The sequence below is a fragment of the Haliotis rubra genome, unplaced genomic scaffold (assembly GCF_003918875.1).
Source record: "Haliotis rubra isolate DU_JTF1 unplaced genomic scaffold, ASM391887v1 Scf760, whole genome shotgun sequence".
NCBI classification, from domain to species: domain Eukaryota; kingdom Metazoa; phylum Mollusca; class Gastropoda; order Lepetellida; family Haliotidae; genus Haliotis; species Haliotis rubra.
In genome coordinates this window covers 202,521-226,140 of record NW_025767480.1, presented here as the reverse complement: position 1 = coordinate 226,140, position 23,620 = coordinate 202,521, and the positions used below count along the sequence as shown (strand labels likewise).

Below are 23,620 nucleotides of genomic sequence, written 5' to 3'. Positions count from 1 at the left end.
ACGGCTAGGATTGCAATGGATTCTCCACCATAACAATGTCATGTTACTGCCCCGACCTGCAAATTCACCGGATATCTCCCCAACAGAGCACGTGTGGGGTGAAATGCAGCGCCGTTTGGGCTGTCTGTCCACATCCTTCAGATAACGGTTGTGACTTGGCACGAGATTTGGAGTGGATATGGCAGGCCATTCCCTATCGCCACGAGCGACACGTGACATCAAATTCCGTGGAAAGTGCTTTGCTGCATGTTTAGATAGGGTTATTTTTACAACTTTTCAAATAACTTTTATTGTATGCAATTTTATGTTATGCACAGTTACTTTTTTCCGTAAGTATATCTGAAGGATGGACAAAATTACGTCCATTCGCATGCAGTCAAGACATGCAACTCACTACAAACCTGGTTCCCGATCCATAACGCGTTCGTAACGGTTATGTTTGTCATAGGCTTATGAATGACATAATGCTACAAACGGTTTGCAGATGGGAACCCTGGGCCCCGTTCCAATAACGATCGTAGCGCTAAGATGAGACTATTTTAACATAGACTTACGACTGTCGTAGCGCTACGATCTCTTTGAGGAACGGGGCTCTGGTTAACAAACGCCCTTCCATAACTCTATACTACATTATTGGCTTTCAAATTACCTAATGCTGCTAGCGCTTTGATGATTGGGCTCTAAATGTAAATAACCTTGAGCAACAGGTGGTCTCGTAGATTAAGAGATCTGCAACTAATTCCAGTGCAATAGATTTAATTCTCGACGAATGTCATAAATGGTGAAACATTTATTGATCTCTATTTATCTTTGTCAAATAGAATCAGTCAAGGAGCCAGACAAAATTTAATCCGTCATTATTATTGACTGCTTAGGACAACATATGTGACCTGCTAATTGAAATGTGAATGCACATGTCTTCAACAGACATAACATAACCAGTTGCAATATTTAAACAATTAGACTGTACATTTCATACACTAATAATCCATCGTCCTCGCGTACTTCCCTAGTCCCAGCATCTGGATGACGTAGGTGTAGGCGTCCGAGGACCAGAAGGGGAAGAACTCGGCGTTGTAGCCGTGAAAGACGGTGGGTGTGTGGTAGCGACCCCAGATATGCTTCATCTTTTCTTGGTATTCCTCTTCTGGTATGACGTCTTCAACTCCAACAATGACATGACCATTGGCATGAAGAAGGGCGATGACTCTTGTGCCGTTGAACAGTTCCAGTCGGTTCATCGGATACAGATATATGTCCGTCTGCAATTGCAATAAACTATTTATTTACAATCTCTGAGACATATAACATCCACACTCCATGTGAGTCCGGGTTTGAATTTGACCCAAGGAAAACCCTGTAAAACGTGACCTTGATCTAAAGGTCAAGCTCGATGACTGGTGAAAACTCAGCATTGTACAATTTTGGAAATTTCTCTAGCAATCACATGATTGTTTGGCCCAGATTCTATCATTTATAGGATGCTGACATATAGCAAAACTAGTGATGAATGCGCTGTAAAACAAACAAATAAGTAATGTACTCGACTAACGCATGTGATATAACCTGGAAACTATACAACATGTCCTTAACTGATAACACTATTCACACCCATGTCACATTAGAATATAACATTTACTTTATATGTAGAAGAATGTAAGGCATATCCATCCAGTATCAACAGGTAATGTGTATTGTCGCCGACTCTTTGTGAAACAGTCTAGAACAGAACGTACATTTCCACAAACACAATATATGTATTTTTAATATTTATCAGCTGATTAAACATTTGAGACACAAATACGCCATGAACAGTGGTATATTTAATCCACATACCAATAAACCTGTTTGCATAACCCCGAACTGTTATTGGTAAATGGACATGTTAAGCTTCTTGCACACGAGCGGCCCAGTGGCCTGAGACGCCAGGCTGTGCAGAGTTGCGTCCCTTGGACAAGAGAGGCCGAAGACATCTGACACCAAAGAACATCATTTGGTTCCTTCCTCCCACATTTAGCTGACATGCCGTGATATCATTGGAGTACTGTTCAGAGCCAAGTTGAATTAAGATTAACTTATTTGTTTGAGTTATACAAATGTTAGCATAAGTTTGACACGTGGTACGTCTCTGTAGCAATGGGGAGACACACGTTGTCATGCCTTGTGAGGATGCTTTGTGGAATGGCTGGATTTAAGGGATTTTACGAATCATACTCCTCGTGCAACGACAGCCACGTGTCTCTATGAGGTTGGAAATATTTGAACAGCTGATCACCGACAGAATAGGACATAGACCCTCTACAATCAGGGAGTAAGCAAACCTCATTTTTATATTGTTTCAATGTTTTTTTTATTTTCTAACTTATCATTATGCTCTTTTTATTAAGCAGAAATGTTTCATGCAAATAAACAATCGGGTTCATTGATATTAGTTGGAAAACACAAATGATTAAAAACATGGCCCGATTTCAGTTATATGTGTATGTAAATATCTCCAAATCTTGACATCTTCGACGTCAACCACAGTAATGGTCGAATTAAAAGAAATGTTGTCACCTTAACAACCTGTATTTTGCTTTCTCGGACACCTATCGTTCATGGAAATATTTCTGATGTGTTATTTAAAAGGTAAAAAAAGAACAAGAGACCACTTGTTGAAATTAGTTGATGGTTTAGTACAATGCCAACGTTAAGCAACGCCTGCAACCTCTTCTCAGACATCACACCCTTCCCACCAGGAAATCACTTGCCCTGCCTCGCCTGATCCAGAGACTTCTCAATATTAATCACGGCTGAATGGGCGATTGTAGTTTTACGCCTGTATTAACCATATTCCAGCAGTATCACGGTGGAGGACACCAGGAATAGGCTTCACATTTACCATAGTAGTGAATCGAACCTGGGTCTTCCAGGATACCCCACCGCCCTTTCACGGTTGAAAGAAAAGAACACAAATGTTCTTTCAAAACGTAGAGAGATATATATTGCTGAATTATGTTTTGATGTTTTTGAGTTCAATATATCATTAGACCAAAATTATGTGTAAACATCCTTTCAGTAGGGCTTCAGCAAGTGGTAGCAGTATTTCCGCCAATTTATTAGACCTTACGACAAATGGTGCTCTACTGAGTACTATTGTCACCCGACTACGGTGTACCAACACCCTACTTAATACTAGGAACTATATAATTGGCTTGTAATCATTTCAAAATGTATACGTACTGTAACTCCCTTGTAGGAGCCGGAGAAAAAAGCATTCCACGGTTCGAACCCAGCAAACAAACCGAAATAATACAACCAGGTGACGATTCTGTCAACTGTAGTCTTTACATCAGCGGGTGTATCTATGTATAATGAAAAACATATATGAGAATCTAATATATATAACAGACAGCGCCATCCTTTTATCCTTATATTCCTTTATTACTTCCTTTCTTATGTACTACGTTTCATCCATTCTCATTATTTGAGATTCTTCCTAAATGTATCTGGTTACAATGTGGATCTTTGTATTGGAATAGTTTGGGTCCTCGTAAATAGAACATCTCGGAAATATACTGTCCGTATCTACTGCTCACCTACTGCTTAACATGGCGCAGTTATGCCCCTTGGTGTTCACGCGTGTGTGAGCTAGCATTAGAACTTACATCCATGATCAAGATTGGCCACACAAGATATACTCATGAATACCTCCTGAAAGGTGAGGATCCTCCGTTTTGAATGCCTTGTGATGAAAGAATAAAGGTCAAGCATGTCATGCTTGATCTGCTGAATATTCGATAACAAGGTATAACTATTTCAAATCACGAACTATGGCAGATCTTTTTCAATAATATAAGTTCTCATTTAATTATTACATTTTTAAAAGAATTAGATTTGTTAAATGATTTGTAAATATATAAATATTTTATTATTGGTAATTTAGATGAGTAAAGTGAGCTGGTAACTCATTCCAGTTCATCGCGGCTGCCACTTGAAATGAGCGAAAACCATAAGATTTCAACTTCCATTTTAAATCTATCCAACCTTTTAAATCGTAGAATATGTGTTTTTTCAATGTATGGCTAAATGTGTCTAAACTGCTAACGACTGAAGGGATGGTGTAAATCCAGCTAGGGTCCATGCAGGAAGCAAATGTACTGTAAGTCCCCATGGTCCCTAGCATGGTGATCTACGTTCTGTTGTTGGCAATCTATAGCCTGTTTTTATATTGTATTGTCCAAATAGTGTTATTAGTTTTAATTTTCCACGCTAGTTTTAATTCTAATTGTGATATTCTAGTTGTGTTACTGTCCTTCGTCGACAAGTGTTTTTATAATATACATATACTAGTATTCCATTTCAATGTCAAATATGTTCTCGTCCCGATATGGCTGAAATATTGCCGATGTGACGTTAAATATTAACTCACTCACTCACTCACTCAAGCGTGTGTGACCTGTCATCGTTTGACACAATAGAGGTAAGTAGATTTAAAGCAAACCCTTTTCATATTGAAAGTGCAACGCCATACATAAGTATGCAGCTACATTTCATATTTCGGTACAAAGCCGAGATATTTACTGTTTTAATGCATAACAAATTAAGACTGAACAGGGTCTATTTTTCAATCCGCCTAAGTATTTGCACTTGATTTTACACCGTCGCTAAGACATGTAACGTTGTAGATATTTGTGAAATGTTAAAGGCGAAGGTAGATTAAGTGTCACGCGAGCGCAATTCTTACTCAACGTTCTTCAGGTCTTACAACAAATGTGCTGTCAGAAAGAAATCTCGGTATCCAGGGTGTTAGGGAAACGTATGAGTCGCTACCTGTATCCCAGATGACCCTCTCCGTGTTCTGGTCTTGTGTTGTCCAGGTGGTCAGTAGGGCGTTCAGGGCCATGGAGGTCGTGTACATACGGTCCTCTGCGTTGTTCTGCAAAACATAGTTGTGTAATGTTCAGAAGTAGATGTTATAAAGTGCTAACCTGCGTCTACCGAGGTAGCTTTCTGAGACCCTGATGTCAGTAATTTTATCCTAATTCAAAGACATGTTCTATTTACTATTCAATATGGCCCTCAACGAAGATGTACCAGTTGGAAAAATGCTGAATCCATATGTAAAACAAAAATGAAGTTGTTGATCACTTCATTTTTATTATAGTGAGTGAGTGAGTTTAGCAATATTCCAGCAAAATCACAGCGTAGGACACCAGAATTGGGCTTCACACATTGTACCCATGTGGGGAATGGAGCCCGGGTCTGTCGCGTGACTAGCAAACGCTTTAACCACTAGGCTACCCCACCGCCTCCATTCATATTATAAGAGCGACAGTATAGCCAAGAGGTTATGGAGCCCGTCAAGGCGAAGGCGTTCTTTGATTTTCAATTGTATATTTTCACCCAGATGTTGCTGGAATGCTACCATAAGTGATGTTAAAGAAAACTCTTTCAATACTTCATTATAACTCCTTATAAAGACGCACAAACTTACCACACTTTGATTTTCATATGTTTTGTCTGCATTGCCAATGAAGTCGTCATAGTAGATGACGTCATAGCCGTCATGAGAACCTGAGTGGCCTTGAGCCACAACCCTGGGGCTAGCGTATGTTCTCAGTACACGCTTGAAGTCCACAAGCACCTGTTCCATTCCCTACAACAGAGGCGCTTCGTGATATCGTTGCAGGTCGTGCGTTCATCTACTTCCAGAACGATGCTGACTGAAATGAAAGGTGACAATAATAAAAACTTTGACATGCTTAATTCAGAAATAGACAAAATGGCGTCCGACTTTCAAATTCAACTCAACGAGCTACGCTCCGATAATAGCGAATTGAGAGATAAATTAAGTTGCATGGAAGATAAGCTAGACGACCTGGAGTCACGAAGTCGAAGAAATAACCTGATTTTTCACGGATTGAAGCCGAAAGGTCATTCATACGAAACCTGGGAACAAACCGAGGATGTAGTGCGTGATTTCATGGAGGACTCGCTGCACATGAGCAGACAGGATATCAACAACATTGTGATAGTAAGAGCTCACCGTCTGAATCCTACTAAAACTACTTCACCAATAATAGCAAACTTCATGAGAACATCTGATAAAAGTGCTGTCTACATGAAATCCAAGAAAGAACTGAGCGGTAAGGACGTCCGTGTCACAGAGGACTTCACTCAAAAAGTCCGAGAAGAAAGACGTGCTCTTTCACCCTGGTTTGTCCAAGCTCGAGACGAAAACCGGAGGGTGAAAATCCGACACAACAAACTTATCGTAGACGGAGCTTCTTTTGTGTACGATAGAAGCAAGAAAGACATTGTTCAGGTTGCAGGTAGAACTTCCTCCTTCCCTCATTCACCTACCAGCCAACCCTCTTCATACACCGACGCAGCTTCAGCTACACCACGTGGATCTTTGTTTACACCATCAGCTGATCGACACACCCCCGGAACCAGATCAACAGCAAGGGAGGCCACTCTCAATCCGAACAAATGAGGAAGTGGCCAAGGCCTGATGTAAACAAACATGGAATAAATATTCTTGTCTGGAACATTGAAGGTTTGCATAAATACGACAATCCGTTATCTCCCATTAAAGAATATTGTGCCAAGTTCGACATTATTAGTTTCTGTGAGTCGTTCGTACGCGCAAAGCCAATGAGTTCAGCGATTTTCTTGTCGGCTATACAACAATAAACTGTGTGCGTGAAAACTGCATCGGCTTGGCCGATATAGCGGCGGCATTACTGTTTTGATTAAGGACCACTTATTTTCCAGCGGTCTCATTAGCCGTATCTACACTAATTTCGAAAATTGTGTTGTGCTTCTGTTCTACACAACTAGTTATGGATGGGAAATGGACACTATTTTGATATTCCCATATTTGTCGCCAGAAAACTCTCCCATATATAAGGGTAGTGACACTGATGGCATGTCAGTACTTGAAGATTATCTGTGCACAATCACTGCAGATCACCCTGACAAACATCTGTTTTAGGGGTGACCTGAATGCTAGAATGAAAGACTTCTTTGATTATATACCAGATGATAATATTGACTGTGTATATGAAAATGATGATTATCCCAAAGATACATTTGATATGCCTCGATCTTCTAGAGATCAGGTTTACAATAATTATGGGAAAAAACTTGCTGAATTATGTTGCACTTTTGGCATTCATGCCTTAAATGGTAGATTAGCAAATGATTTATGTGGTCAATTCACATGCTTTACTTATAACGGTTGCAGTGTAGTTGACTACATGCTAGCTTCTTCGTCACTATTCCCTTTCATCACGCAGTTTAATGTCGGCACATTAGATAACTCATGTCACTTTCCACTGTCATGCACACTCAATATCAACACACTTAACAGTAAACTCCCCTCCACTGCTTATTCTAATACGCTTACCTCAAACAGTAATGTACAAGAGGGTAAACAGGATAAATGGACAAAATATATGTGGTGCAAGGATGAAAACAGTGCATTCATTACAAACTTTCGGTCATTGTTTAATAATCAATACAGTCATTTAAATGCCCTCATCCATAACAATATCGACCAAGCACTTTCACATTTAGTAACTCTTTTCCAGAAAGCAGCTGATCACACAAAAACCATATATAATGGTTTATTTCCTTCACAAACAAGAACTCAACCACCTTGGTGGGATCAGGACTTAGAAAACTTAAAGCATGACAAATATGCAGCACTCAGAGCCCATAGAGATCACAATGCAGACTTTAATATCTTCAGACAGTTACAAACACTCTTCAAATGTACATTCAAGCAAAAAAAAGATTAAATTTCCAAAATAAACAGAAAGATAAACTAGTAGCAGCAAGCACCAACCCTAAATTATTTTGGAAAACACTTAAAAATTACAGATCTTCACCACAACTTTCACCCAATATCACATGCCAACAGTGGACAGATCATTTCTCAAATCTGTTATGCATTAATACTTCGCAAAACACACCAGAACATTTACCTTCACCTTTACAATCTACAAACAACAATGATTCTTTTTTGAACCAACCATTTTCCGAACAAGAAATATCCACAACTATTCTCTCTTTGCCAGTCAGTAAAGCCCCTGGTCCAGACGGAATTGCAAATGAATTTCTAAAGGAGTCGAGATGTTTCATTGTTCCTACTCTCACTGTTCTTTTCAACAGAATTTATGACTCTGGCTGTTTCCCTCCCAGTTGGGGTAAGAGCATTATTTGCCCTTTGTTGAAATCTGGCGACAAGAACGACCCCGATAATTATCGTGGTATATCCCTCATTGATTCCCTTTGTAAATTATTTACATCAATTCTAAATAAAAGATTAAAATCTGGTGTGATTTAAATAATATCATTTGTGAATATCAGGCTGGCTTTAGGAAAACTATTCTACAACAGACCACATTTTTACACTTCAGGCTGTCATACAGAAATATTCATGTAAAAACAGGGCAGATTTTATTGTCTTTTTATCGATTTCTCAAAAAGCTTTCGATACTCTTAAACATGATATACTTATAGATTCTCTTCATAAGGTTGGATTAGATGGGAAGTTCTTAGATATTGTCACATGTATGTATAATTCACTATGTGCCTGCATTAGAACCCTGAGGGACTTTCTAAGCAATTTTCTTGTAATGTGGGTACCCGCCAGGATGCATTTTAAGCCCTCAGATATTTATAATATTTATTAATCATTTATGCACAATTATGGAAAATGAAGGTGGTAAGGGAATATTTGTCAATGCTGTTTTCAATAATGTGTATGCCCTTATGTTTGCTGATGATGTTTCGGCTCTTTCGGACACTTGTATTCAACTGCAGAAAAGATAAATGCCCTTGAATTATTTTGCGAGGAAACAGGAATGAAAGTAAACCTTAAGAAAACAAAAGTGGTTGTTTTCAGAAATGGTGGGCCTCTTAGATCTTATGAAAAGTGGTATTTTAATGGGGAACAAATAGAAAAAGTATCTTTTTATAAATATCTTGGCATCATATTTACACCAAAACTTGTTTGGTCCAGGGCACAATTATGTTTAGCTTCTCAAGCTAGAAAGGCAATTTTATCAATTAATCACTTTCAAAGGAAATTCGGAAACATTAACTGTATAGATCTATTCAAAATTTTTGATGCACTGATCACACCAATATTATGCTATAGGGAACTTCCTATTGTAAAAGTATTGAATCGGTACAGCATGATTTTTGTAAAAAGTATCTATAAATAAATAGGACATCTTGTAATTCCATGGCCCTGGGTGAATGTGGCAGATTGCCCCTGCAACTTAATTATATGACCCGAGTAATCAAATATTGGTGTAGATTGTTACAACTTCCTCATGACAGATTACCTTTTCAAAGCTACCTTATGCTCAAGTCTTTAGATGATAGTGGTAGAACTACATGGGCATCAAAAGTTAAAAATCTTCTGTTTAATTTTGGTTTCGGATATGTTTGGTTGAGCCAAGATGTTGGTGATGTAAAGATGTTTATAAGCTTATTTAAACAAAGATTATCAGATAATTTAAAACAGTCCTGGTACTCTTCTCTGAGTAATTCCTCCAAATGCAACTATTATCAGTATTTTAAATCAGCGTTAAATGTTGAATGTTATTTATCGTTTAACCTTTCTACACATTTAAGAGCTGTTTTAGCACAATTTAGGTGTAGTAATTTTAAAATAGCGGTGGAAACTGGGCGTTATAACAACACTGATTATAATCAAAGATTTTGTATATCATGCAAATCTAAAGGTCTTACCTATATTGAAGATGAATTCCATGTACTGTTCATTTGTGAGTCCTATTCACACCTAAGAGAGAGGTTTATTACCAAATGTGTTAAAAAGCCTTATACTGTATATTCTTTAGCAAATCTTTTCAAGAATACTAATGTAGACACTGTAAAATCTGTTGCCTTGTATCTATTTTATGTTAAAAGGATTATTATAAACACACATGAAAGCACATTGTGCCCCTGACTACACTGACATTTCCTTTGAATGTATTTTGGGCCTATGGCCTTTTACTGCAAATAAACTCTGTCTGTCTGTCTGTATATTGCGTTGTATGTATCGTACAACCTTTGTCTGGAATTCTTTTTCCAAATCTTAATACAGCTTGCCTGCAGTCGATGAGCCTTTATATTTTGAATAGAGGTTTTCATCAACATGATTGCAATCTTGACCAATCAAAGAGAATATCAGCCAAAGTCTGTAAACCTCTGATATATATATATATATATATATATATATATATATATATATATTCAACCCAGCAGGCAGTCAGGGTTGGAATTGCTCTCTACATTTTCCTGATTTTCGTGTAGTTATGTCTTTCACAAGTTCATCATATTTACATGCTGTGTTGATGGACATATATGGTTTTCTTTGACTGAAATTATGAAGATTTTTGTGATGTTTTGGATGTTCATTTTTCAAAATATGTTCACAAATTTAGTGTCAAAATATCAACCTTTACTTGGACTGAGTGTACTCACGCCCAAGCTCTCTACTGGCTGCTATTGTGTTTCCTTGGTGGATACAAACCTGCCCAGGGACTCAGCTCCAATGATTACATACTCAAGACAAAGGCTGATTGAGTTATGTCAATCCCCTCCATTGTTTCACTTACATATTGCTTGAAACATATTGCTTCATGCAACATCGACAGCATTATGGCAAGAGTGACAGGTCCTTCACCAAGGAAGCAACCAGCCAGGAGAGGTGTTCATGGTGGGCGGAGAAAGCAGAGGAAGATCATGATTCTCATTGGACAAAGACACAAGGCCATCCCCTCAGATTCAAGGGGGGTCAACTTTGACAACATCATCTCGGTTCATCCAAGGCATATCAAATCACAGCTCAGAATTTGTGCATGGAATGCGAGATCATCTCGCAATAAATCGGAGGACACTGCTGAATCCATTAAGGATCATGAATTAGACATTCTGATTTTAAATGAAACTTGGCTCTGCGATTCAGGTGATGACTCCATTATAACAACAATGACACCACCAGGCTATGTGTGCAGACAGCGTGCCCGTAAAAGTCGTGGTGGAGGGATTGCCTTTATTCTTAGGGATCACATTATGTTTTCTGAATCAAAATGGCAATATGAGGCAAAGTCATTTGAATCTTTTGAGCTTCTGTTGAAACATTCTCAAGGTGCAGTACGTTTGATCAGACTGTATCATCCTCCTCCATCGTCGGAGAACAAGCTTACAAATGCCCAGTTCTTCCAAGAATTCCCTCAATTTCTTGAAAATGCATGTGAGAGGAAAGGAAAACTAATCATTGCAGGTGCTTTTAACCTTCATTTTGAAAATAAGGATAACAGTGATACAAGAAAGATGGTGTATCTCCTTGATATCCATGACTGTACAAAACATGCGTGTGCTTCCACCCATAGAAGCGGACATATCCTGGATTGGGTCCTGACACGATCAACTTATTCCTGTGTGCAAAATATATCCGTGGAAGACTTTCAACTATCTGACCATTTTCATGTTTTTTTTAATCTTGCCATGACTGTACCTTGTCCAAAAGTAAAATCTGTTCATTCTGGGAACATTCGGAATTTGGACAGAGCTGCTTTCAGCGCTGATTGTTGCAGTCTGATCTTATTCTTCACCACCTTCTGACTGTCAAGAACTCATCACAGTGTTGGCTGAATTGCTGGACAACCATGCATCGGAGAAGAGTACCCAGATACCACTCTGGAAAATATCTTCATGGGACTTCACTCCATAAGTTCGTAATGCGAAGTCAGTGAAACGGAAGGCAGAACGACAATGGAGAAAGACACATCTTGAAATCCACCGTCAGATATATATCTCCAAAAGGAACGAGACATCACTTGTAGTTAGGCCGCTGAAACGCAAACATCTGAAGTCCAAGATAAAGGAAAATATATCCGAACCTCAGACTTTGTTCAAACTTCTATTCTCATTAATTGGCAAGAATTCTTAATCACCTCTTCCTTCTTCTGATGACACTTCGGTGATCGCTCAATCATTCGCAGATTATTTCCACGATAAGATTAACTTAGACCAGTTACACGTGGAACGGGGTGCTATATTGTCTGACTTTCCCATGGATGTCTTCCGAGGTCGACCACTCGTAGACCTTCCCAACTTTTCTGACGTTGAGATCCTTTCACTCCTGAAAACTGCCAAGCGCGCTACATGTTCCCTGGATCCAATTCCGACTTACTTGCTTTTTGAGTTCCTTGATTTTCTGCTGCCACTCATTGTTCTTATTGTCAACTCTTCACTGTCTTCTGGTTATGTGCCAAGTGTTCTGACAGCGGTTCTGGTGAGACCACTTATCAAAAAGGCTGGGCTTGACCCTGATAATTTGAAAAACTACATCCATGCTACTTTCACCTTCGTAATATTGGCAGAGTTCGACCACTTCTTACCAAGGAAGCTGCTTGTCGAAGTCTTGTGTCTTCAAGGATAGACTATTGCAACAGTCTTTTGGCGGGTTCGCCTTCGTGCCTCACAGATCGAATACAGTGTGTACAGAATACTGCTGCTCGCATCACATCTGTCAGTCACAGATTTGACCACACATCTCCAGTGTTGCACGAACTCAATTGGCTTCCTATCAAGCACAGGATCAACTTCAAGATTCTTTGCCTGGCTCATCTATGTTTGACCGACTCAGCTCCTGTCTACCTCACAGAACTCATACAACCTTATTGTCCATGTAGATCACTTCGATCAGAAAACCAAAACCTCTTGACAGTACCCAACGTCAGGCCCACACAATTTGGACAACGTTCCTTCTCTTACGCTGCTGCTAAAGAGTGGAATGATCTGCCTCACCCAATCCTTTCCTGCTCTATTTATCCCAAATTCAGAAGGCTCCTAAAAACTCATATCTTCCGTGAATCTTTCTCTTGACTCTATTGACATTTTGTGCGCCTTGAGCAGGATATTTAGCCTGGAAAGGCGCTATACAAATGCATTAATATTATCATTATGATCGCGTATTTTCAACATGACAGTGCCACTGTTAGGTCTCTTAAACAAATGTGGTTATGTCCTCACCTTATGAGGCAGCGATCCCGTCCTGTCCAGAGTTTCCTGGAGTTTATGGTACGTCCTGGCCACAAACCAGTAGAACTCAGTGACAGAGGGGTAGTACGTCAACGCCAGGTCTGCTCGGTCAGAGAAGTTGGTCTGGACTTGGAAAGTGATCATCCGAGATGTATCATTATAGATTTGCTGAAAGGAAGAACACCTTACACTCATTGTGCATTGACAACTATGACTATCTTGGTGTCGTCCTATTGACAAATGATTTCTAATTTGATAATAAATTATCTGGAGACTGGAATTTTTCGCCACTTTGAGCAGCATAAGTCCATGTGTATAAGGTCTTTACAGATGCTTTTGGAAGTGATTCCGAAGTGATGAGGTGATGATCTTTACGAAACCCACAAACACATGGATGCTTCTGAATGTAAGGCATATTGACAAAGTACATTTTCAAACTCACGATCATCGGTTTTGTGGCATATAAAAAGCGAATTGTGGCATTTTGAGCGACTTGTTAACACATGCACTTCAACCGCGATAGGTCATCCCAACGATTTGGACAATACCCAGGCCTACGAGTGAGTGAATTTAGTTTTATGTCGCTTTTAACAACATTGACTGACCATTATTTTGGGATCATCCAACAGCGATGGTTGAAAGAGCCCATTAATGATTCCATTGGTGACACCAAATATGAAGTTGGCACACACAGTGACGTCAATGTTGTTGACGTTATACGGCATGATGACTCCCTTGTCGAACCAAATGCGTACGTCATCAGTGTCCTGGATCTGTGTGCAGTGATATAAACTTCAACAAAAACAAACTAAATACATAACATCAATACCAGAATGCATAAATTGTGACTCGAACTTTCCTGACTATGAGAATTTAGCGATTGCTCCAGACTGTCATTGTGGACTAGGATTTGCAGGAATGCATGATATTATGGATGCTTCACACGATTCTTGGTGTACGTCGTATGTGCATCAGTATGCTGTACATATGCCACGGCTACGATAGTTCATGTACACATGCAGCACGTACTATAGACCAAATCAGAGACTATAAACAAGGAGAATTCACAGGACACCTTCAGTACAGGCTGATTCATATGGCAGCTGTGTTTGGGCGATTTCGATGGGATTCGCGTGTTTTTAAATGCCCATGAATGAATTTGTAAACTGACCATGCATTTTAATATTTAGTGCTGTCTTCTATACCACAAGCTGAATGTGATCGCATATATACTCTATATTTTCAAACGGGTGACATTCGTGCGGAGCTGGGTTTGGTGTGTTTAGCTTCCAGCATAACGCGTCTCATATCCCTGATATACTACTGAGGAATACGCTACGGCCCTCATGTTAGTGTCTCTCTGAGGCCACCATATGCATGTCCCACGACCCGCTATCAGTCCCTGATAAGTTCCACAGTAAAGTGTCAACATTTCTCACCTAAATAATACTCCTACATGTACAATAGCATTAACAACACTGGTGAACGCCTTTAACGTAACACAACGTGACTCCTTGTTCCAAATATGTTTTAGAAAGAAGACTTTAATAATAACATTTCTAATATGATATCGATGTTACCAGTCTACGCCCTTCTCACAGCCATGAATACATACCCATGTTGGCACTAAAGCTACATCGTGTCTGGCCTGTTTCTCCTGCTGCAACCACTGTCGCAAGTAGTAGTACGTCCTAGGGTCGATGGTGTTTACCCTTTGGTTCCCAGAGAACGGCCTGCACATTCAGGGGAACTGCTATCAAGACTTTGAATACGTGCATGGTGGTAATTTATTCATATCGATTGTCGATATCACTCTGTTTTTGTCATTGAGCATTGTGAACAGAGGGTTCATGATGTGAATATAGTTTGGTCATTTACAGGTTCATTATTTGTATTAAGCAGGTAAACGTTTCCAGCAGTTAATTCGCTATATATAAATGGACATTACGAATAACTGTGCCGTAATTAGAACTGTTGACTAACAGGGAAGCAACACATAACATCTTTTAACATATTGTATTATGACCAGACACGGACATTAAACCCCCATCTTCCACGGCATGAGCTGTCGCTTTGTCCACACAAGCAAGGAGTCACTTATTAGGTGCGTAAAAGTATTAACCCTAGCATACTGACCTGTAGGCGTAGTGCTTGAGGGCGTCGAACACAGACGTGAGATTGGTGTTGTGCCCTCTCCACATCTTGTCGTAGGTCGGGCACAGGTGGGACATCTCTGACAAGATGGAACCAAGACCAATGTTCAGGAAGGTGTCATCGAAGTCCGGGGGGATGTGAAACGCCTGTGTGTAACCGCGTCTGTATCACACAGTACAGGAATACAAAATTATGTTGCGCTTACAGAAGGCAAGGCAGTGCTTCTGTGACTCATGGAGAGCAAACGACAGACTACTGTTTGCGAGGAATAACTTTGTGGGTTCGGTTAAAAATCCGCTTTGAACAGTACTTTGACTTTTTGATCTGTCCGGCTTACTGAGTAAAGTACTCCCAGAATGACAGGCACCATAGATGTGCATCTCTGAAGTGATTGAGTTGGTTTACAACGGATGCTTCAACAAGGAGGACAGTTAACGTTAAACATGCCTCAGACATAGACCACTTCGTTGAAACTATTGGGTAGGTGCATGTAGCTAACAAACACAGACACATAATCGAGGTGAATCTGAGATTCAAACCCAGTACATCTGACCGGTCGATTACAAATGCCTTTCGCAAGAACTGACTACCCGTGCTCCACCATGCCACTGTACACTGCTGAAGAACATGTCAATTGTTTTCTGGAGAGACGCTGGTCTGTACAGAACGTATCATTGTCCACTCACTGGTCTACTGCAGCACCCTAACTATAGTCCGTTTGGCTCAAAAGCGGACCGATGAATTGCAATCTAACTCGAAAACTAATAAACATATAATACTCAATGAAACGCTGATCATAATCAAAACATCAGACATCAAACATCCTTAAATTAAAAACGTTGCTTAACAAACTATCATTAAATTTTCACTATTTGTTACGAGGGAGGACCATGGTGATCTACCTTCAGTTGTTGGCGATCCATAGCCAATTTGTATATTGTGCTGTCCCCTATAGTTGAAATATTTTAGATTTAATTACTAGTTTTACATGTATATCTGTGATACTCTAGTTGCTTTACTGTCCTTCGTCGGCAGGGTTTTTTATAATATACATATATTTCATTTCAATATCAAATGTTCTCGTCAAGATATGGCTGAAATACTGCCGATGTGACGTTAAATATTAACTCACTCACTCACTACGAGGGAGGAGTGCAGAGAAATGGACAGCCAGGTGTTAGAGAAGCACGTGCACAAGTGCCGACAAAGTTATTGATTCATTAACCTGTGCTGTGCAGTCACCATCCTTTCTCGCACACCTGGCTGTCCCTTTCTCTGCACTTTTTTATTTTTAGGACATAAATTCTGCAAAAATCTCACAGAGTTGGTCTGACGATTTGATTATGATCAGTGTTTCATTGAGTATTTTATGTTTATTAGTTTTCTAGTTAGATTGCAATTCCTCGTTCCGCTTTTGAGCCAAACGGACTATAGTTTCTATACAATTGACAAAAGGGATTGCCCGACTTACCATCAAACTTTAATAACAATTTACTTAGTGTTATGATCGAAAACATTAATACAGACCTGATTTCCATTAAAGCCTTGATGATCCCCTCAACATTTTTTAGAACCAGCTTCTCGAGAAACGCATACGTTGCATTCAGTGGCATGGCGTCAGTCATTTTGATGAGGTCATTGAGGTTGACTGAGTAACTGTTGTAAGCTCCAAGAGTCTCGCTGTATGTCTGAGGCCAGAACGTCATCAGTGAGTTGGAATAGTTCACGTTCATATCATGATGGTTTTTAATGGCATTTAAACCATTGGTCATTTCTTCATGTGTCGGTCCATACGTGGTGCTGTTGATATACCGCCGTCCCTCAATCAGGCAAGCCATAATGTAAGTGGTCGCGAACATATTGTTGTCGAATATCCCGAAAAGGTCTCTGAACAATGCATGTTCTGGGTAACCGTGGAAGTTTAGCTTGACATCACTTGGCCACATTCATTGTTTTTCATCCCATCTGAATGGAGGAAAGAAGTGCCTTGTTTTCGGTACTTGAAGTTCCATAACCTGCAACGTCAATGTGTCAATCGCCATTTGCAGCGACTGTAGGTCAAATGGAAGCTATACAGCACCAAATATGTGTCTCGTGTTGACAGTCCGTGGCAAGACTAACTGAATGTCAAGGCCCACCAACAACGTAAAATGTTGTTCATAACATCAACCTCTAGTTTTACACAGCCAACTGTGCAACTGTGACAATCTTAGACTAACTGCTTATTCACGGAACAAATAGATTGCATTGTTTGAAGCAATCAAGAGAAAATAGCATACCACCTAGTAGACCGTTGGGGTCAATACAGTACATGTATATGCACTTACTATCAAATTGTATGTTTAATCATCACGCTCGAGCCAGTCTAAGGTCAAAGTTCGTTATGGATAAAGACCGCTTGAACATTGGAATAACTCAGTCTTCACCATTGTTATTTTTGAAATCTAAAATGAAATAAAACAAATGTGAGTGAAATATACATTTTAGCTCACTCACCGTGTTCAGAATTGTTCATCCCGTTGTAAATATACAGTTGACTGCTTAACCAAAATGAACGCGTCTTATATTTCAGATCTCAACCTATATCCCACTTGGGGCGGTTGGATAGCATAGTGGTTTAACCGTCCGCTCGTCACGCCGAAGGCCCGGATTCAATTTCACACATGGGTACAATGTGAGAAAACCATTTTTTGGCAACCCCGCCGTGATATTGCTGGAATATTGCTAAAATCGGCGTAAAACCATACTCACTCTCTCACTCACTATATCCCACTTGACCCATTAGTGCATGTTCCTTGTAACATGATTCACGACCCAGACATCACAATTTATTGATGACCTAAGCAGCTACAGCCATGACCCAAAACCTGCCCTTTTTAGAGATAAACATATGCGCACCTGTTCCTTGTTCACATCGTGTGTCATACATTATATATTCCCCCAAAACTATCGTTCACCATAGTGTCAGCCTTCCGCAATACATCATGGCTGTCCTAATGTTATGCTGGTTATTACTGACGCTGGTCGGTGTGTCCGCCTCCCCCTACTAGGCAAGAGATAGAAAGTTCTATACGAGTCATGAGAGATCTTGTGGAAAATGCCCAGGTAAAGAAGGACAAGAAATACGTGCCTCTACTTGAATGGGCCGAAGACAAGGGGGTCTGGCCAAGTTATGTGAAGCAGTACTTCCATGGTGTCCCTGACCTGGCACTGTTCAGACAGCTGTTTGGTGTGTTCGACAACAACATGTTTGCCACAGCGTATGTGATGGAGATTCTTGCAGAGTTTAGTAAATATGGGGACATGACGAATTACAATCTGGCGGGGCTCAACGCCGGTCTTCACGACATAAAGGATCATCGCGACAAGAACGTTACCTTCAATAATGACGTTCTGGCCATAAGTCTATAATGAAACCTTAAAGACGTGGGACAGCAGTCCTCGAAACTTAGTGGATCTTATAGTAGCGAAGGACATAGAATACATTATGGTACGGCTCATGCGATATAGGTGATGTCCTCGTATACACACTATACGCATAACCATTCATTTCATATTAGCGACAGAACACATTCCATTTAGTTTAACTAGTTTCTTCAATGTTTATCTTTTATTTGAACTCCAAGTGCTATAAAACGCTTTAATATTTTCTTCAAGAAACCATTTTGTCATTGATTACACTTTGAAAGTGTTTTTCTCTCTTTCAGAGACGGGTACATGTCGGTGTTTCACGTGCCACCAGATTTTGATGACACTTTTCTCAATATCGGTCTGGGTTCAATGCTGAAGGAAACGTCTCACACCTTCCCAGAGGCCTCTGACTTGTGGATGTCCCAGAACCCAAACCAGACTTCTGTATTTGATGCTCTATAGCTCTACAGGTAACACCGTAGCGTTTACATGTTTATCTACGAGTTAAATGTATGCATCAGCTTGCAAACACAGGAATACGTTTTCCATTACATCGTTTGCAGGTTAGCACTTTATAGAAATCTCACTTGTCCAGATGAGCGCTGACGTTTGTACACCAGAGACGACAATTTGTATCCTATTGAATTGTCTTTGTCAATCGGAAATACTCCTGGATTTATACGTTCTTACATGAGTAAACATTCAAGTGCATTTTGTTTTGAGTTCCATCTCGACTGTGATGTCTTACAGTGAGAGTGTTGGCGCGAATTCCTGATCGAGCTCAAGACAAAAAACACTACACTTTGTTCTATACTAAGATAGCGTAATCCTAAGTACAATTCGTTTCTACATTTGAGCAATTTCTAAATGACATTGTATATTCATATTAGAAATATTATTATTCATGTTTCTTCAACATTAGTCTATTTCAGGTTTATCCCATACAAACGGTCACATGACATGTGATAACAATCTATAAATTCATACTAAGCCAACCCTTCTTACAGGTACACCCATAATGTAACATACATCAGTTTGTTCTGATTGCTTCAAACCGTTATGCCCACACATACACATGGATGGACTACAGGCAGCTGAGTATTCAGCTTGTAAGCTGCACAGAATAATACTGATAATGTGTACTTGTATAGCGCTAAATTCCATGCACCAAGTGCATGCTCGAAACCATACAAACAGACAGTTCATTATTATCTCGGATAACCCAAGCTGCCCGTGAGGCGCTAGAAGGTTATAGTCAGATGGTTTATCCCACCGGGTACCCATTTTATGCTGGGTGAGCAGAAGCATGTTTGAACTCACTTGCCTAAGGTGAGACCACATGTGTCACATGTGCTTCATAGTGGGGCAGGACTGAAGTCGTAGAAACTCTCATGAATACAAGGCGTTGTTGGTTTACAAATCTTCTAACATGTGAAATCCAAAAATACACATTGTCTTTTAGAAGGTAGTCTAATATAACATGTGTTGTAACAGAAACAGTGTGGTCCCAAACATACCATACTTTGCATGAGGAATCCACACAGAAATAAAGAGTTAATAACAGGCAGTATTAAAACAGTTCTTAAGAACTGTAAAATGCATTCAACTACTATATTTCCGCGTATACTGTAATACGTTCCAGAATGTAACATGTACAGTAGATGATTTGCGTGCCTTGAAAAATACAAACATAAAACCTTTTACATTTGTTTAATTCCCCTTTCTAACGAAAGCTGACAGAAGATATCAGTCATGATTGATGGAACTATGATGAGATGGATACAACGATCTCAACGAGACCACAACTTATAGTTGGACATGATCGCATTTCGTTATGTGCGCATGTCTGAATACAACTGAATACACAATAACAGTGCAAAATCAGATCAAACAAAATAATTATAATTGTATCTGTCGGTTATAAGCGGGATCGTTATTGACGTACTTTCCTGTGCGATAACGCTTTCGTGTGTTTGCACAGGCCATTTTCCGGAGATCAGCGAGTCAACACGATCGATTCCCGATCGTACGTCTACCTGCATAAATGGCTGGCCCAGGAGCAGCTGGCTGGCAACGACGTCACTCTTGTAACCACGTGGGTTAGTGGAGTTAGCGCTAAGCTGGCCGTAATTCCCATGCCTTTACATAGACTTAAGGTAGTCTTAGCGCTAAGGTTGTTTGTACACCGGTATCTGGTTTGCAAAGGGGGTGATTATGCCGTTTAATGTGAACAAAGTGGACGTCACGGTATATGCTGACTTCATGTACGCTGTAACTGCTGGCATCATCAGTGGCGTTCTGGATGACACAGAGATCCCGTTAGTGAGAGTACAGAGTACCACCATGTGGTAGATATCCTGATAGTGAGACTACAAAGCAACGTGATGTGGTAGATATCCCGAGAGTGAAAGTATAGAGAAACACCATGTGGTAGATAACCCAATAATGAAAGTACAGGGCAACACCATGAGTGAGTGAGTGAGTGAGTTAATATTTAACGTCACATCGGCAATATTTCAGCAATATCGTGACGAGAACATTTTACATTGAAATGGAATATGTGTATATTATAAAACCTGTCATCGGAGGATAGCAAAACAACAAGAATATCTCCATTAGATTTAAAACTAGTGTGGAAGGTTAACACTAATAGCACTATTAGGACAATACAAGATAAAAACAGGCTATAGATCGCCAACAACTGAAGGTAGATCACCATACTAGGGACCATGGGGACTTACAGTACCTTTGCTACCTGCATGGACCCTAGCTGGATTTACACCTTCCCTTCAGCCATTGGCGTTTATACTGAGATTTAGCCATACATTAAAACGACAAAAATACTACGATTAAAAACCTGGTAGACTTAAATTTACTTGAAATGTTTTGGGACTTACGTACCCTCTCAGGGGGACAATAATTTCACGATACTTTAACCCCCTTTGAGGGTACAGCCACTAACAATCTAAGTTACTAATCTAAACTACCAATCATTAAAATACATCTATCTACAGAACATATTATTCAAAATTCATCTATTAAATCAATTTCTTTTAAAAAGCCAATGATTAAATGAAAATTAAAAGTGTTCAAAAGATCCTTAACTATTTTTCACATTGAAATATTTATCCCTTATGATGGAGAATTCAACACAGTCAAGCAGGAGATGCTCGACCGTGGTTCTCTCATCACAAGGGATACAAAACGGAGGATCTTCACCTTTTAACAAGTATTTGCGAGTATAACGCGTATGGCCAATGCGACATTGTCGCATGATGACCTCCTCAAATCTGGATTGACAACCCAAGCAGGTGTAACCAATATAGGGTTTTATTTCATGTAATTTATTGATACCTACTGGGTGTCCCACTTCTTCTGCATCAGATCCCGGATGTAAGTTCTAATGCTAACTTTGAAATCGGAGTATGGAATAAGAAGTGGTGTTACAGATTTATTGAGTGCTGCCTTAGCAGCAAGAAAAGCCATTGCGTTCCCAGAAATGCCAACATGGCTGTGTAACATACAAAAGACGAAGTCGCATTGGTCAGTAGCAAGCTCATTATACAATTCAATAATTTCTAATAAAAGTGGATGTTTGCAAGAAAGATTTTTAATAGCTTGAAGACACGAAAGAGAATCGGAAAAGATGATATATTGTTATTAATATATTTAAGAGCTGTTAATATGGCGTTAGCTTCTGCTGTGAAAATAGAGCTGTTATTTGGTAATCTGGAAGATATTGTTCTGGATCCAATGACAGTGGCACAAGCCACTGCGCCACCATCCTTGGATCCATCTGTAAATAAGGATTTGTATGTATTATATTTATTTTTTAATTGATTATATTCTTGTTAATATTGTAATTCATTATTTTCTGCTTTCTTAAACTTTGTCAGTGTGAGGTCAACTTGTGGTCTCACTAATTGCCAAGGAGGAGAAGAAAGAAGACGGGAAGGAGCTATATTGTCCAGCTCAATGCCAGCAGCAGAAATGAATGGTTGAATTCTTAGCCCAAGAGGCGGAACAAGAGAAGACTTTTTGTTGGACAAATCCTCATAGAGAGGATTAAAGCAGCGTTAAATTAAAGCAGGCTTAAACTATATAAAATATAGTTTGGTAATATATTGTAAAGATAATTTTATACGGCGTTGGGTAAGGGAAGGCTCATCTGCCTCAACATAGAGACTGTCAACAGGAGGTGTTCTGAATGACCCAAGACAAAGTCTCAGACCTTGGTGGTGGACAAAATCTAAAAGTTTTAAGTTGCTTTTGCAGGCTCCACCATATACGATCAGTATCAGTATCGTACACTATTAAGACTATTCCTATTTAGGATCGAGCCCTGATGCTCTTGTACATATAGTTAGTGGCAATTGTATTTTAGAAATTAAGTGCCCTTACACACATAGGATGATTCTGTGTTTGATGCTGCCAAGGACCCAAATTTATTTTGTACATGTGATACTGGGAAATTATCCCTTAAACAGAGAAGTTCATGTTATTACCCAGTTCAAGGACTAATGACAATTTCCAACACACAGTGGTGTGATTGTTTTGTCTGGACACTGAGAGACTGCCATGTTGAGAGGATCACATTTGAAGTTGAAATTTGGAAATCATGTCTGGAAATGCTGTCAAATATTTACCTCAGGGCTCTTTTACCTGAGATTTTCCCTAGGGATATATCGTTCAGGATATTTTGTATACTTTTTCTTTTTGTTCATAAGAACATACGAACACAGAAAGTACACAAGTGGTGTTTGGGATCTATTTTCCAAAGAACAAAGTTAATATTTTGAAAGGTGTTTTGATGTGATTGACTTGAGCACACCTAACAATGCAGTGAGTGAAATATTATGAACAAGCATGATCTTGTTGACACGTACATGTGCAGAAACAGTCTCAAACAGTCACCTGAGATTGCTAGTGTGATGTGCATGTTTAAGCTCCACATGACAATGCTACGAAACGAGCCATGAGAATGTTTCAAAACGTCTGCGGG

At 39.6% G+C, this 23,620-nt stretch overlaps 1 protein-coding gene across 1 annotated transcript; it reads right to left on the bottom strand.

Annotated features, from left to right (window-relative positions):
• Nucleotides 1-937: 937 nt before the first annotated feature.
• LOC124260397 lies at nucleotides 938-17,246 on the bottom strand. The gene is made up of 9 exons (XM_046694700.1): nucleotides 16,735-17,246; nucleotides 15,190-15,369; nucleotides 14,669-14,786; nucleotides 13,659-13,826; nucleotides 13,045-13,221; nucleotides 5,477-5,638; nucleotides 4,813-4,918; nucleotides 3,223-3,344; nucleotides 938-1,262 (listed from the first exon to the last, which is right to left on the bottom strand). The coding sequence occupies exons 1-9, from the start codon at nucleotides 17,151-17,153 to the stop codon at nucleotides 981-983; spliced, it is 1,734 nt and encodes a 577-aa protein (XP_046550656.1). The 5' UTR covers nucleotides 17,154-17,246; the 3' UTR covers nucleotides 938-980.
• Nucleotides 17,247-23,620: the final 6,374 nt, after the last annotated feature.

Bases quoted from the DNA above. Each gene is read 5' to 3' on its own strand.
- LOC124260397 (XM_046694700.1), bottom strand. From the start codon at position 17,153: ATGTGGCCAAGTGATGTCAAGCTAAACTTCCACGGTTACCCAGAACAT. The intron at 3,345-4,812 runs GTAGCGACTCAT...CATTATACATAG, and splicing joins GAGGGTCATCTGGGATACAG to ATACACCCGCTGATGTAAAG. The intron at 1,263-3,222 runs GTACGTATACAT...TTGCAATTGCAG, and splicing joins GCTCCTACAAGGGAGTTACA to ACGGACATATATCTGTATCC.